Here is a 16,997-nt window from a genome sequence, read left to right on the forward strand (position 1 = left end):
AATACGGAGAGTAGCTTCTACGGAGTCCCTATACATATAGGTGCAAACGAAGTTCAATATATTGCCTGTGCCGGTTTAGAATAAGGTTCCGGATAGACCCTTTTCTAACACCGAAAAAAGGCTAAGCGCGGGAAAAAGGAACTTAAAACACTTTAGTAGAAGATTTATTCAGACTTTTCGTAGGTATACATAAAGAACAACTTCACCTGGTGGATGCCGGAGCACTTGCTTTTTTGTGGCGTCCATTTCAACTTTGTCGAATACTGTTAAACACTAAACCCCGCAATTTAACTAACAGACACGTTTTAAAATTACATCTTACCTGCAAACTTTCACTTCCATACACTTGGCCCTCTAGCTCTTCCGAAGTTCGAAGTTTCTCAAATAATTACGGTTTTCAAGATTTTATAAGGCGCCCTTATAAAAATCACCAGCTAAAGCATGACCTACTCACTGTCTACTGAGTCGTTTCTGCGGCTCTTTTCCTATCAAATAAATGAAGCACTGCCTTCTTCGAAATACGGCTTCTTATGCAGTGTTTTCAACGAGTACAAGAAATAGAACAGATTAGTTACTTTTTAGATGAGAACGCTACGTTCAACTCCTAAGCGAAGTAAAAAAAAAATCGGAAAGCTTTCTTTTTTGCAGTTTTCAAGAAACGTTGGAGAGTTAAAAGGTTTAGTGGGGCCCGAGCTCTAAGTGCTTGCCCGAATGTGGCTGTCACCACATTCCCCCGATCACTTCTGGAACAACAGCAAGAACGACGAAGGCCGCTTCTACGATGTCAGAAGCCGTGGGCTTTGCGAATTGGGGCTTGCCACCCCGGCGGGTGATGAAATCTTTGACGGGGCCCCGCGCTTTCCCGTTTATGTTGTACGCCTGCACCCTTATGCGGTAAGGCTTGCTCCTGTACAGGCCGCTCACGATGGTCCTGTCCTGGGACCAGTCCCTGATTTGCCGTCCGGTCCAGCTGGGACCCGGAAAGTCGCCTCGCCACTTCACATCGTAGAAGAAGCCGCGTCCGTGGTGCTCTTCGGGCGGCATGCGCTTCCACGAGATGACCAGGTTGTCCGAATCGTCCCATCGGGCCATCACGCGTTCGGGGTTCTTGTGGGGCACATCTGTGTTGGTCCTACACACTTGCCGTGAAGGCTCGGACGGTGGCGATTGCCCGACCTTGTTGTGTGCCGCCACTCTGAACTTGTATAGGTTCCTCGGTTGTAGCGACACCCTGAACTCGCTGTCATTCGCTGGAATGTTCGTAGCGACGTAATGCCACGAGTCGCGGCTGTACTCCGTGGCGTACTGGATTGAGTAGAACAGGATTGGCGTGTGGTTGTCGTCCCGGGACGTCCACTTTACCAGCGCCGAGAACTCGCCGCATTCCACGCCCAATATCTCCGGGGGAATAGGGACGTCTGCATGGACCGGAAGTGACGGATTAATAAAGACATTAGGTAGGACGATGTTTGAACTACAACCCTGTTAAACGTCAGCCGCAACTCACCGGACTCCAGGAGTGTTTTTCGAATCGAGGTGTGCTTTTGTTCTGGCGGCAGATATGGTAAAACGTAAATGCGAAAACTCGAGCGTCTGACGAAATCTCATCTGGTGGGGAAGAATCATCAATAAACCAGAACAAACGCCGACTAAGATGAAGAAATTATTGAAAAACTGGACGTTTTGACCCTTGCGCGCGCGTTCCTGAACAAGGATCCGGCTTGGGAATTGAAGCATCAAATTTGACACCGACGCTTTCGTCGCGAACGCTCTTGGACTTGGCTGAGCGTGTCTGTTGGCTGCTGCTACATTGCTCGACAGCAGACACACACACAATTAAATAAAATACGAGTCCTATGGTAGGATCGAACTTCGGTATCCCAAATAATTAGGCCCGAATTCCTCTTTTCTTTTTCTTTATCTTTAGACCACAATCGCAGGCACATTTTTCTCGCGACAACTTCTAAATTGTTATGTTTTACGTGAAGAACCACGACCTGATTATGAGGCGCGCCGTAGTGGGGGTCTCCGGAAATGTGGACCACCTGGGGTTGTTTAAAGTTCTCTCGTGACAACTTAAACTACCACTCTGAGGCGATTGGGACCTGCGTCAGGTCACCTATCGCATGCAGGGTGACGCAGAATGGAACGGGTGAATAACAGCCAATCTTACTACTGCCTTCAGAATGGTAATTATCTCTGCTTATACCCTTCCTCAGCATTCTCCGCTCGGCAAATCATCAAGCATCACCTTCAATATAGCTTCTATAAGCTTTTAAAAATAATTAAAAAGTAGATAATTTTATTGCCCCACAATTCATACCACATATCACAGCCTCTGCATAGCAACGAAGCCTCCTTACGCATAGTTTTTTTTTTAAGTTTCGTGGCAGGAAGTACCAGGCGTACTCCGAGGTTTGAATAGATTAGCAACGGAAACTAGCAAAATTCTCCTCAAATGCTCTAATGGCAACTTTTGTCTTATATATCCGAGCATAACGTATTGCTACAGCTTAGAGAAGTAACAGCGCTAAACGGACAAGGACATAGGTAAAGAAGAACACCACACTGTGTCGTGTTGTTCTTTGCCGATGTCCTTGTCTGCTTAACGTTACTTTAAATATATATATATATATATATATATATATATGAATTACCATCGACTCGCCCAAGTTTCCCTTCTGCTATAGCTACAGAATGGCCCGAGCAATAGGAATAATCTATACTTTATTTCGTATATGAGCTTCTCGGATCGGAAACAAATCAAAAAGAAAAAGTAAAATAATTGTCGAAACGCATTAAGAAGTTCGAATATTACGAAACTTCCAGTTAAATGATCTGGTACTTAAGAAGAGAGCTTCTTTAATGGAAGCCGGAGAGATTTGCCTTGAGGTGCACCTACACTGGCGTCCCAGCCAGTTCAGGCTTTGAAGCAATTGTGGCGCAGGAAAAAATGTCGTTCTGGAGCAGTTTAGGAGCAGCCACACCAGCATTTGGGAGCTATTCCGGAGCAGAAAAATTTGTGTCTTCAGAACATTTGGTGTAGTGCAGCAGTAATCTGTAGTCATTTGGTGAAGTTTATTATTACTGTGTAATCAGTAAGTGCTGCTCCACAGTGAGGCAAGACAAAGCCAACAGCGACCAATTAAGCGTGCCTTCTCACGGACGGCATACCATGCACGGTATGTTGCAAACATTTTTATTTGGGTAGGCAAAGAACTTAATTTTGTAAACAATTAAATAACATTTTGGAGCCTAACGCGAACAAAGATATGCGCCTGGGCGCAAGACGGACATAAAATTACAGATGAGCTAGAAAAATTTGCGCCGTCAGGCACAAAGCAAAAAGTGATGGCAAATGTCTTATGTGCATTTCAAATGACAGATGTGTTTTGACATTCTTTACCACTCAAGAAAAAATATCTATTACGCCAATAACAATGTTAGAAGCTCCATAAGAAACTATGCGTCTATGAGCGGTGCCACGATGAGATGCCTCCGTACGGTGTGTCACAAAGATGGTGATGGCGGTCGAGGACAACGTTCATTCAATCCCGTAGAGTCGCTTTTGTTGAGAGGCGGTTTGTCGGCTTCCCGTGTGCCGCGCAGCCTCTGCGAATAGATAAGAGTGGATTCGGCGTAAAACCGTAACATTTCTCGCCGGTAACCGACCGATCTTTCGAAGGTCGCTCGGATACCTTTTACTGTCGCCGAGGGCTCAAATTGCCATAAGCACGTCCGGAATAGCTCTGAAGGCCTGCAAGTACAATTATTAGGCGTATCGGTGCTCGTACTGTGACAGGAGACGGCGGGTGGACGCGTGTATAATTAAGGAATACATACTGTGCCCCGTGACAATTGCCTCTTCGCACTCTTGGCATGCTTCACCGCCATACTTTGCGTAAGCTTCACCGCGTAACATTACTACATTAAGGCGAAGCTGACTTTCGGGAACCAGAATTATGCAATCGGTTGTGCTTTCCGAGCTTCGAAGTGATTGGTGAGGATTAAAAAGGTGTGGTCGGTGTCACTGCTAACAGCGGCGAATTGTTTCAACAAAAAACATGGTACCGAACGGCAAGAAGTTTCATAGCGAACTTTGAAGTAGCTAGGCCTAGCGTGGCCGCGGTGGTGGCTAAGGCTGCCAGCGGATCTGCGTGCGAGAGCGGTTGTTCGAGGACGCGAGATAATCAGAATGGCGGCGGTGGTAACTTTAATGCCGTTTCGGACTTGCGGTCGGACGGTGAAGTGTTCCTGCGTCCGAAATGCGGTCATGACAAAAAGTCCAGAAAATCGGACGGCGAGGTTCCTTAGCCCAAAATTTCAGAAATGCTTATACACTGATGCTATGGGTTACTGTGTCGGCGCCGCAAAGCCGTCCGAATTATCTGCATGTCCGAAAAATTGGGCATCCGGAAAATAGTTCGTTGACTGTAGATGCGTAACTCTACTGAAAACATTGCATTGCCATGAAATAGCGAAATTACCGCACTTTGCGTAGTTGGCGCAAACGGCACTTGAGTGGGCGCAGCCAGTAGCAGGCAAGTCGACCTGTAGTAAAATGACGCAGTTGGACCATCACTGCACCTAACGTCCTACTCTGAGACTGACACTATTTTGCTAGGTTTGCACACATAAAGGAGCTGAATATGAAATGGCGCACTCGAAGCACACTGCTGTTTGCACCACGTCGATCAAGCGCCGGCCTACTTCCAAAACCAGCCAAAGTGGCCGGTTGAGGTCCGAGCTGTTCACCTACCCAAAACAGCGAGTGTGGCACTCGCTCGCTTGCTGTCCGCTGCAGTGTTCGCCACGCAAGTGTAAACACCAGAGTCGAGCTTGACGGCTCGCGTGATCACGAGCGAGTTGTCACGCTTAATCACCAGGCGGGGATCGGCGTCGAAGCTGATTGGTTTGTCGTTGAAGAGCCACCGGACGCTCAGTTCCAAGCTCGGGTCCGCAGTGACGTCACAGCGAAGCACCACTGTCTCGCCCACCTTGGCCTGCAATTACAACCAGCCAATGGCAGGGCGGACGCGCAATGTCTTATGCTACTTCATTACAAACGCTTAAGTTCAGTGCATTCGTACAAACTACGTCGAGCGTGGTTAGCTTGGAAGTCTGTAGCGTCAAGCCAAGTATACTGAACTCACAGAACATTCCAGGGTTTTACACCGAATAAAGTGGCCTGTTGAATTAAATCAGCTGCTTCTTGAGACGATTAACATAAGAACGAGCACATAATCGCGGTAGTTCCTTTTTACGACGTGGGCATGCAGCATGAGTCATGCGGGTTCTACCATCTCTCCTTCACAGGAAAAAAGGGAGAAGTTACACCTACTGCAATGGCTGCTGCAACCGGCATTTCAGTGACATGCTGCTGATAGTGTGTGCCGACGGACACAGACCAATCACAAGTGTTCCCTTTGAAGAAATTGCCAAAGATCACTTACGGGAATTCTCAACTACTGCTACAGACATTGTTAGACATAACGATGACATAAACTCAGTGGCGGGAATTCCTTAGTCCACTAAGGGCCTTTCTTGCTTCAGTATCGCATATTCACTTTATTTTATCATCGTCGTTAAATTGTTGGCTTGTCTGAATGGTGATGATAGTTCTTGGCATGGTATATAGATGAACGCATCGAGAGCAGAAAGAGCTCACCGGCTGTGGTCCAGTTGGCACGTCCGCAACGGTTCAAAACAATATTTGCTGCTGTAGCTGTTATTTCTGGCTAATCATATTTTGCAAGATTAATATATTGCTGGTCACACTGGCGTGTCACGGACTTATGACCGCGTTTGTCGACGCTTAATTCTTTCGGCCCGGTCTATATATACCGTGACGTCTGCCTTTATATCGCTGCGTGTGACATTTGTCAACGACGCAAAAAGACGACCACACTCCCTGCTGGCCGCCTTCAACCTCTTGACGTACCATCCGAACCATTCGCCCGTGTAGGTGTCGATCTTTTAGGCCATTTTCCTCCGTCTGCTTCGGGAAACAAGTGGATTGCTGTAGCAACAGACTACGCCACCCGATATGCGATCACACGGGCTTTTCCGACAAGCTGTGCAACCGATGCCGCTGACTTCCTCCTAGAGAACGTCATCCTTCACCACGGCGCCCCTCGACAGCTCCTCACCGACCGAGGCCACCAGTTTCTTTCTAAAGTTGTCAGTGACATTCTACACTCGTGCGTGACTAAACACAAATCTGCTACTGCTTATCATCCACAAACGAACTGTCTAACCGAGCATCTTAACTGAACCCTTCCTGACATGCTCTCCATGTATGTCTCCGCTGACCATCGCGACTGGGACGTTGCACTGCCGTCGTTACTTGGCCTATAGTTCGTCTCGCCAGGACACCGCTGCAGGCTTCTGTCCATTCTTCCTCTTGTTTGGTTGCGACCCTACGCTACCTTTCGACACCGTTCTGCCTGTTAGTCTGAATTTCGCATCTCAGTACGGCCGTGAAGCCATACTCAAAGCACAAGAAACGCGCCATGTTGCCCAACGTCGACTTGAGGAGTCGCAGGACAATCAGCGGCGCTTATATGACGACCACCATCGTGACGTCCATTACACACCGAGCGCCCTGGTTCTCCTTTGATCACCGTCACGACGCGTTGGCCTCTCGGAGAAGTTACTTTCACGCTACTCTGGCCCTTACCGTGTTTTGCGTCAAGTAACTGACGTCACGTACGAAATCGCCCCTCTGGAGCCAACCGTGGCTCAGCATCGCTCCGACGTGGTACACGTCGCGCGTCTTAAGTCGTATCACTCCCCCGCCCCCTAACCAGCACCGAGCCGGTGCTTCAGCCGCCGGGGTTCATGTGACACGCTGACGAAGACGTTTTAAGCTTGGTCGGAAGAAGACGTCACTCTGGTCTTCGCGCGCTGTCTACCATCTTGTCAGCTGCTACAATTATTGTAAATATCCTGTAAATATACTTCTGATATACTTTTAATCCCGTAACAATATTTGCGGGTCCTGCATGCATTATTACGGCAAATGAGTAGCATCTAAGCGCTATAGGTCAGGGCTGACACAAATTTTGCAAAAAGAGTAAGAACACTCTTGATCACCTCTCGGTCTTGCGGAGGCCAGGTGATGCGCGTCTTGCGCAACGTCTCGACTGTCCCAGTCGCTAACGTCACCGCAAGCAGGGTGACCACCAGCTGTTGTAACAGCAGAACCGGTGTGAACGGCATTCCTGCACGCAGCACCATCGACCACACACGAAATTACAGGAGAACCAGCTCGTGGCACAACAACGAAACTTCACCGTATCCCGTTAGTTTGCTCGTGCAGTAGGACGGGCTTGCCAAGAATGAGCACCGTTCTGAGCGACTGCGATTCCCCGGAAGGACAGTTATACTCAAGGCGATGTCAAGCCGCGCCAAAAAACAGCAGTGGCGTGAGCGCTGCGCCATGACATATTTGTGCTCCTGCTATGCAGAAGCCTGCACGAATCCGACACGTAAGATCAGAGACGCGGGGTCATCTGTGTGCGAGCAAAATAAGATATACAGATTCGCTGACGGCGCGTAGCCACTTCACTCTTCCGTCGCAAGCGCCAGCGAGTATTCACACGCGTCAGCTTATCGCGCAGCTCCGGTATCGAGCAAGTCGCAACGCGGACACCATGAACAAAATTCGGCACGTGCCCCGATTCTCGGCCTTAGTGACCGAGTCACCGAGTTGGTCTGATTTTCGCGCAAGTCGAGACAGCGAGCGGACTGCGTTATCGCGGTGGCCTTGCCGGCATTATCCCCGGCCTTGTAGAGCGCCAGCAGTGATATTTTTTAAGCCTTCGCCATTTGCACCGACAGTCTCAAGGAGCGTGCAACATTACCGAAGCAACTAGTTCGAGCACAAATTTTGCAGGAGCGCCCAAGAAAAGTCAGCCTCCTATTCTTCGTATGTCCATTTAGGTCTCGTTTTCTTTGCGTCTTCGAAACTGCGGTGGTAACTCCTTTGGTATGGCGCTCTGATGCTGGGCACGAGGTCACGGGTTGGACTCTTGGTGGCAAAATTCTGATAGGACTTAAATTTAAGAACGTCCGTGCCATGGTTTGAATACAGAATGAGGGATCTCAAATAGGGTGGTCTTAAAAAAAAACTTTCAACTATGGCGTCTCGCATGGCGCGCAATGTTTATTTGAGAAGTTAAATCTCTAGGATCAGTAAATCATTCTCAGCATATCCCGTGTTCGTCAAAAGCTTATGGCGCATTGCGTATACAATGCAGCTAAAAGGTTAAGATTCTCCGGACCAGTGTATGGCTTCTGGGGGATGCACAAATCCCCCAGAAGCCATACACTGGTCCGGAGAATCTTAACCTAGACGCACCCATCCTAGAGGCTGAAGTACGAGCCGTCTTGCTGAAACTCCGAACTAAATCTGCACCAGGCCCCGATGGAATAACAAATAAGACCCTCCGAAATGTAGACGACGTATCTATCACTGCCCTAACAGAGTACTTCAACCGCTGTTGGGAAACAGGTTATATCCCCTCGCAGTGGAAGCATGCACAAATAATATTCATACCTAAACATGGTAAGCGACTACAGCTCGAGAACTTGCGCCCGATCTCTCTGACCTCATGCGTAGGAAAACTCATGGAGCACGTTATACTTAACCGCCTCCACAATTTTGCGGAGGACAACAACTTATTCCCGAACTCCATCATTGGCTTTCGTCGAAAACTTTCCACGCAAGACATCATGCTTCAGCTTAAACATCAAGTTCTGGACCACATACCCAAGAATGGTACCCGGGCTGTCCTGGGCCTTGATCTTATAAAGGCCTTTGACAACGTAGCGCATCAGGCTATACTAGAGAATCTGCAGCACCTAGGTGTGGGCCAGAAGACCTACAACTACATCAAAGACTTCCTCAACCACCGCACAGCGGAACTAAGAATAGGAGAACTACAATCGGACAAGATCCCTCTTGGAAGTCGTGGCACCCCGCAGGGATCAGTTTTATCCCCGTTCCTCTTTAATTTAGCGATGATCAGATTGCCGGAACAACTTAATCAGATTCCAGGTCTACACCACAGTCTGTATGCAGACGACATTACCCTGTGGGTGGTTAAAGGTAGCGATGGAGATGTAGAAACCACGCTGTAACAAGCTGTAGACACGGTTGAAAAGTACGTTACCGACAAAGGCCTCGCCTGCTCCCCGCAAAAATCAGAACTCTTCCTACTCAGAGCCCCTACAAACCGCAAATCCGACACTGCGCCATCCCCAGAAATCACTGTGCGAGCCGGAGGAGGCGCGATCCCGGTGGTGACCACCATCCGTGTACTAGGCCTCTTCATGCAAGCTCACGGGCGCAACGGCAACACAATTCACAAACTGGAAGCATGCGTTCAGCAGACGATGCCACTCATTTCAAGAATTGCCAACCGACACTCTGGCATGAAAGAAGCCAACCTCATAAGGTTGGTACAAGCCTTCGTTCTCAGCCGCATCACCTACATCATCCCGTACCTCTGCCTCAAAGCGGCTGAGAGAGATAAAATATAGGGGATTATCCGGAGGGCCTATAAACAGGCTCTTGGGCTACCTATAAGAACGGCCAACGCTAAATTGCTAGCCCTAGGTGTGCACAACACCCTCGATGAACTAGTAGAAGCGCACCTTATATCTCAATACGAAAGGCTAGCTCAGAGTGCCGCCGGGCGAAACATCCTCCAGAATCTCGGCATCAACTACGAGTCGATGCAAAGCATTAAAGTAGACATTTCTCACGATCAGAGGCGCCATCTCAAAATTAATCCACTCCCTAAAAACATGCACCCCGAATTCCACAAGGAAAGGAGGGTCGAGCGGTCCAAAGCCCTACATCAGAAATTCCATGCCTTCAAAGACGTAGTCTATGTCGACGCAGCAGAATACATAGAACGCAACTGTATGTCCCTTGCAGTGGTGGACTCCTCAGGTCAAATACGCGCTGGTGGTTCAATTCGCACCAGAAGCTCCGAAACAGCGGAAGAGGCGGCTATCGCTCTGGCAATAGCCTCCACACATTGTCATTACATTATTAGCGATTCCAGAGCAGCAGTACGCAATTTTGCGAAAGGTCGGGTCTCGGCTCCCGTAAAACACATAATAGACACAAACCAACACCCACGACCAATCCACATCATTTGGGCACCAGCACACTCCTCACTACCCGGCAACGATGCCGCCCACACCACCGCTCGAGGACTCGCCAACCGAGCACCCGGACGGCTCACGCTAGGATCAGGGAGGGATCGCATGGTCAGTTACCAGGAAATAACTCAGCACTACAGGTTAGCCAGGGCAGCGTACCCGCCAGCACACAAATCGCTTAACAAGCGACAAGAAGTAGCTTGGAGACGACTTCAGACGAACACCTACTCCAACCCCGTAGCCTATCACTACTACTACCCGGACCAATACCCTAATACATGTAAGCATTGTCAGCAAAAAGCGGATCTATTCCATATTATGTGGTCGTGCCCAGCCGAAAATCATACAAATCACGAAATAAGTAATACTGAGCAGTGGGAGGCCGTGTTGCTCAGCTCCGACCCTGACCTGCAGGCCAAGGTCATCGAGAGAGCTGAAGAAGCCGCCCGGGCCCAGGGGCTCGTGGCTGCCTAACAACAAGGTCATCCGTCAATACCTTGTTTTCAAATAAAGTCTTTACTCACTCACTCACTCCCACTCTGGGCAAGCAGCCTGGAATTCAAGCCTCGTATTCATAAAAATGATTTTACGCAAGAGCGTTTCCTCGTTGGGTGGCGATGGAGATGTTTTATGATCCAATAGGTGCTAGAGACGATTTTAGTGCCAATGGTGTCTTGGCAGGGCAATTGTAACTACAATATTTCGATTAATAGTTTAATAAATTAATAGCACCAGCAAGGCAATATGGCTTCAACAGCAATTTCCGCGGAAAGCCAGTACTAAATTCCACGACAGGACAGTGCGCTGATCATGCTGCAGTCGTCCAGGCAAGGCTATAGTTTACGCCGAACCTGCAGAACCGCCGAACCGCCGAACCTGATATACAAATGCACACGCACCTTAGTAAAGAAAAATATAGCAACTGAAGTTCTTCAGATGAGCAGCAGCTAAAGATCAGTGTGGTACCAACAGCACATTTTCATCATCTGAGAAGTTTTAAACATCACGAACCATACATTCCATGATCACGGTGGAACCATCCACACAAAGGTAAGCTCCAGAGAGTTGATCTACATATTTCAAGAAACAACAGCTTAGTAAAACCAAAGTACTCAAACTAAAGACGCTCACCTGAGAAGAAGCAGCCAGGCACTATGGTGGCACAAGAACCGTTTCCTGACCTATGCTCTGGGCGCGTTGGAACTTTCCATGCAAAGGTACACGCCAGGACGAATCTGAAGATATTCAAAGGCAAGATGAACTTAGTAAAAGGGAATTAATAAAGCGACAAAAGTTATTCACCTGAGGACCAGCAGCAAAATCAATGTGTGTGGCAATGCGTGTGGCATCGTTCCGAGAACACTGCGACATTCCAGGGCTGGCCCACCCGATAGCAACGTTGGAACAGTCCGTACGATTCCAAACTCAAGGAAGTAAATCTGCGTATATCCAAGAAGAGGCTCAGCAAATGTAAAGTGACCGATGTTACTTATGTACTCTGGATAAAACTCAACCTTAACATAAGTTCTTGCCCCACATACCTATATACTCGGCCCTGCACTGTGACGAAGGTTTCAGGAGGTGTTTCACGTCGGTGCACAGTGGCCGGTCATTCTCTGCTTCCAAGCTGTCCGGACACCTACCGATGCCCCTGCAACACGTAAAATCTCAGGGTGAGTCATGAGCCAAGAATTCAGTAAGCAAACAGCTTCTTGAAAAGCAAACATGGTGATTCATGCATTCACCTGATAAGTGCCAGCCGAGAAATTGTAGTGGCCGGAGTCACAGACGATCGAACCCCAACCACAGGCCATGAACGGTTACGTCCGATAACGGTGCAGCCTTGCTGGAACTGCACTTGGATTAAGGGCGCCAGACCTACCAATCTGCAAAAATAGAAGGCTGAAGAAACTTGTTAACGAAATGAGCAGAAATGTCTTATCTCCTAGAGACATGGCAGCCGAGTAAACAGTCCATGAGCCGTTCAGTCCCGCTATGAGCGATCGCTACAATTGTCTGAAAATGGTCAATCACAATACCTTGGCTGCAACGGAAGCACGATGTGTCGCAGTCCGTAGGCAACGTCCTTTCTTCAGTGTTGCTAGATGTGGTTGGCGAGAATTCCGAAAACCATTGCAACTCGGATCAATTTATCGTTCAAGAGCATTTTTCGCGCACGAGCATTCCTTGACACGATAAAGGGACGTGATTGCAATTGCATTCGGAAAGGGCCAACGTCCGCAACGCAAACGTAAGGTGCAGTCCCTATCAGCTGATCCTGCCGGACGTGCGCTAAACCCAAAACTAATACGCAAGGTAGCTCCTCACGTTTCCGTCACTGACAAGACCCCGTGTGGTGATGCTCCAAGGAACCTGAGGCCGAATCGAGCTCTATTTTGTGCTTCCGATACCGTGGTATGGCCTTACTAACTGCTTTTAGTTATTGCCCATATAAAGCTCAAGCTAATGCCAATTATGCTTATTTCTTCAAGGGGGTTCCTCGGACACATTGCACCCTCGCCGCGAGACTATTGGCCTCGCAAACTCACTCTGCGATGCGATGCGATGCGAGGAAGCCGGCAGGTAGAAGCCAGTTCTTTATCCACGGTGCTCAGCCACATTCCAGTTTGAAGTTCTCAAATAGCCTGAGGCTGCCACTGAAAAAAATATGGGACCAGAGATTTAGTGGTGCGCCGAATTTAACGGAGAAAAAGACATGTTTTAAAATCGAGATAAGCAATGCACTTGCATACGAAATGCACACCTGCCACATAAGGTGGCAGTGCACGGAGTTTCCTTAAAACCATTACAATGCCACAGCTCACGACCCGACCATTCAATGCTCACATTGAGTAGTTATAGACCGATTTCAATTCTTAGGGCAGTTACCACACTATTTGAAAAACTCATTGCATTACCCTTAAAGACTGCCACTTGCATTGGATAGAACAAATTAACGTTTTCTGTCGGAAACTCGCTTTTAGCTGTTACACTCTGGCCCGTGCTCGGTATTATTTTCTTCGTGCTTTCCTTCGTTATGTATGTTTTTTTTTATAACATACCAAGATGCGTTATTGTTGTCAAATATGGGGACTAACATATAAAATTTACTTAACATCTTTATTGCAGTTACGAAAGCGTGCCCCAATAACAACAATTCCCTGTGTTCATCGCCATAGTAGCATCCTGTTAACAAACCTTCAAAGCCTTTCTTCCACGTGTTTAGCAATTATATCACTTGTTTACTTCAGGAAATATTAAATACCAACTTCCCCTTACTCAGAACCATACTTAACTTCCCACCGGGTAACACCAGGCGAGCAACTAACTTTAACCTTCCTGATTGTAGCAATGTCTACAGTGAACAATTATTAGAGTACTTTGGCGCTATAACTCGGAACACTGTGCGTGTGGAAATAAGGGTAACCAGAAACTTTGAGCTAGAATCTAAAAGCTTCTTGTCTAGTGAAACGTAATAAGAATACTTGTTCATGTCGATAATGTACTTAATGATTGCGCAAATACGTACGTAGCTGAACTGTGTTTTTTCTGTATTGTACCAGCAACTTGCCACATAGGCTATTGTTACAGCTATTTTTCTAAGCAATCCCAGAATTGTTTAAATAAAGCTCTCCGATTGATTGATTGATTGACTGATTGATTGATTGATTGATTGATTGACTGATTGATTGATTGATTGATTGATTGATTGATTGATTGATTGATTGATTGATTGATTGATTGATTGATTGATTGGTCGGTCGATCAATCGATCGATCGATCGATCGATTTCAAATGTGACCAACGATAGTGCCGTCCAAGAAAATGAAACTCCAAGCAGTATAACTGCAAATTCCAAGGGCGCAAGATGCTTTCTAAAAGTAAATATAATATACCTATAGTTTCTTACTCCCTTCAACAGCAGCTGAAACTCAATGTAGTGCCACCACCACAAATTCATCGCCAGAGATGTCTTACACTCCAGGATTATTATATTCCTTCATCGCGCTGGAACCACCCCCACAAAGACAAAATTCAGGTAGGTTATCTACAGATATCAGAAAAACAACGGCTTAGCAAAAGCAAAAGAATACACAACCAAAGATACTCACCTTACAAGAAGCCGGGAGAGAATATGGTGGAAAGAGCATTCTTTACCAAAAGCAGGAGTACACACCACGACTGGACCGCGAGATGGCAACAGTGGAACCATCGCGGCAACGATATACACCAGGTCGCGTCATCACCGTTACAAAGACACGCGCACTTTAGTAAAGTGAATTTAAAGCGGCTCAAGTGATTCAATGAAGCGGCAGGTGCTAGTCAACATAGTGCTAACAGCACGCCTTCATCAACAGAGCATTACTACACTGCATGATTGGTTTATTCCTCAATCACGACGTTACCATCAACACAAACATCTAGAAGAAGAGCAACAAATACAAAGGACAGATTAATAAAAGGAAAATTTTCTAACAAAAACAGACCCACCTCAGAAGCACCAGCAAGGCAATGTGGCTTCAACAGCCATTTCCTCGGAAAGCCCGTCGTAAATTCCACGACTGGACCGTGCGCTGATCATACTGCTGTCATCCAGGCAAGATTATAGTTTACGCCGAACCTGCAGATGTGCAAATGCACGCGCACCTTAGTAAAGAAAACTAAAGCTACAGAAGTTGTGCACCTCAGCAGCAGCTGAAAGTCAACCTGGTGCCAACAGCACGTTTTCATCATCTGAGAAGTTTTACACTTCACGAACCGCACATTCAATGATCACGATGAAACGATCCACACAGAGGTAAGCTCCCGATAGTTGATCTATATATTTCAAGGAGCAACAGCTTAGTAAAACCAAAGAACTCAAACTAAAGATGCTTACCTGAGAAGAAGCAACCAGGCACTATGGTGGCACAAGAACCGTTTCCTGACGAGTGTTGGACCGTGCTCTGGGCGCGTTGGAACATTCCAGGCGAGGGTACACGCTAGGACGAATCTGCAGATATTCAAATGTAAGATAAACTTAGTAAAACGGAATTAATAAAGCGACAGAAGTTGTTCACCTCAGGACCAGCAGCAAAGCAATGTGTGTGGCAACGGCATTGCATCGTCCCGAGAACACTGCGACACTCCAGGGCTGGCCCACCCGATAGCAACGTCGGAACAGTCGATACCATTCCAAACTCAAGGAAGTAAATCTGCGTATATCCAAGAAGAGGCTTAGTAAACGTAAAGTGACCAATGTTATTTATGCACTCTGGATAAAACTCAACCTTAACATGAGTTCTTGCCCCACATACTTGATCTGCCCTGCACTATGACGAAGGTCTCAGGAGGTTTTTCACGTCGGTGCACAGTCACCGGTCATTCTCTGCTTCCAAGCTGTCCGGACACCTACCGATGCCCCTGCAGCACGTAAAATCTCAGGGTGAGTCATCAGCCAAACATTCTGTAAGCAAACAGCTTCTCGAAAAGCAAACATCGTGATTGATGCGTTCACCTGATAAGTGCCAGCCAAGAAATGGTAGTGGCAGGAGTCACAGACGATTAAACCACAACCACAGGCCATGAACGGTTACGTCCTACAATGGCGGAGCATTGTGATGCCCTTACTGGAACTGCACTTGGATTAAGGGCACCAGACCTATAAATTTGAAAAATAGAAAGCTGAAGAAACTTGTTAACGAAATGAGCAGAAATGTCTTATCTCCTAGAGACATCCATGGCAGCCGAGTAAACAGTCCATGAGCCGTTAAGTCCCGTTGTGAGCGATCGCTACAGCAGTTGTCTAAAAATGGTCAATCACAATACCTTGGCTGCAACGGAAGCACGATGTGTCGCAGTCCGTAGGCAACGTCCTTTCTTCAGTGTTGCTAGATGTGGTTGGCGAGAATTCCGTATACCATTGCAACTCGGATCAATTTATCGTTCAAGAGCATTTTTCGCGCACGAGCATTCCTTGACACGATAGAGGGACGTGATTGCAATTGCATTCGGAAAGGGCCAACGTCCGCAACGCAAACGTAAGGTGCAATCCCTATCAGCTGATTCTGCCGGACGTGAGCTAAACCCAAAACTAATACGCAAGGTAGCTCCTCACGCTTCCGTCACTGACAAGACCCCATGTGGTGATGCTCCAAGGAACCTGAGGCCGAATCGTGCTCTACTGTGCGCTGCCGATACCGAGGTATGACATTACTACCTGCTTTTAGTTGTTGCCCATATAAAGCTCAAGCTAATGTCAATTATACTTATTTGTACAAGGGGGTTCCTTGGACACATTGCACCCTCGCCGCGAGACTATTGGTCTCGCAAACTCACTCTGCGATGCGATGTGATGCGATGAAGCCGGCAGGTAGAACCCAGTTCTTTATCCACGGTGCTCAGCCACACTCCAGTTTGAAGTTGTCAAATAGCCTGAGGCTGCCACTGAAAAAAATATGGGACCACAGATTTAGTGGTGCGCCGAATTTAACGGAGAAAAAGACATGCTTTAAAAACGAGATGAGTAATGCACTTGCTTCCGAAATGCACACCTGCCACATAAGGTGGCAGTGCGCGGGGTCTCCTTAAAAGCACAACGCCACAGTTCACGACCCGACTATATATTGCTCACATTGAGTAGTTACAGACCAATTTCAATTCTTAGTGCAATTACCACCCGATTTGAAAAAAAAAATGAATTGTACTACCGTTAAATGCATTTCTTGTAAGCAATAACATTATCTGCACGCTGCAGCATCCCTTTGTTGCAGTTAGATCTACATCAACCGCAGTTTTAACACTTTCGCAATCCCTTAACTCCGCTCTTAAAAAGAAGACAG

General features: G+C 47.3%; 1 protein-coding gene and 1 long non-coding RNA gene across 2 annotated transcripts; both read right to left on the reverse strand.

Moving 5' to 3' along the window:
- Positions 1 to 148: 148 nt before the first annotated feature.
- LOC135914448 (neuroglian-like) lies at positions 149 to 7,479 on the reverse strand. The gene is made up of 3 exons (XM_065447308.2): positions 7,096 to 7,479; positions 4,760 to 5,003; positions 149 to 1,418 (listed from the first exon to the last, which is right to left on the reverse strand). The coding sequence occupies exons 1-3, from the start codon at positions 7,237 to 7,239 to the stop codon at positions 721 to 723; spliced, it is 1,086 nt and encodes a 361-aa protein (XP_065303380.2). The 5' UTR covers positions 7,240 to 7,479; the 3' UTR covers positions 149 to 720.
- Positions 7,480 to 11,307: 3,828 nt separating this feature from the next.
- LOC135914480 (uncharacterized) lies at positions 11,308 to 12,118 on the reverse strand. Its single transcript, XR_011506932.1, has 4 exons — positions 11,922 to 12,118; positions 11,718 to 11,827; positions 11,479 to 11,615; positions 11,308 to 11,411 (listed from the first exon to the last, which is right to left on the reverse strand). It is a non-coding gene; the product is annotated as an uncharacterized lncRNA (long non-coding RNA).
- Between the last annotated feature and the right edge of the window lie 4,879 nt (positions 12,119 to 16,997).

Source organism: Dermacentor albipictus, chromosome 6 (assembly GCF_038994185.2).
Source record: "Dermacentor albipictus isolate Rhodes 1998 colony chromosome 6, USDA_Dalb.pri_finalv2, whole genome shotgun sequence".
NCBI classification, from domain to species: Eukaryota; Metazoa; Arthropoda; class Arachnida; order Ixodida; family Ixodidae; genus Dermacentor; species Dermacentor albipictus.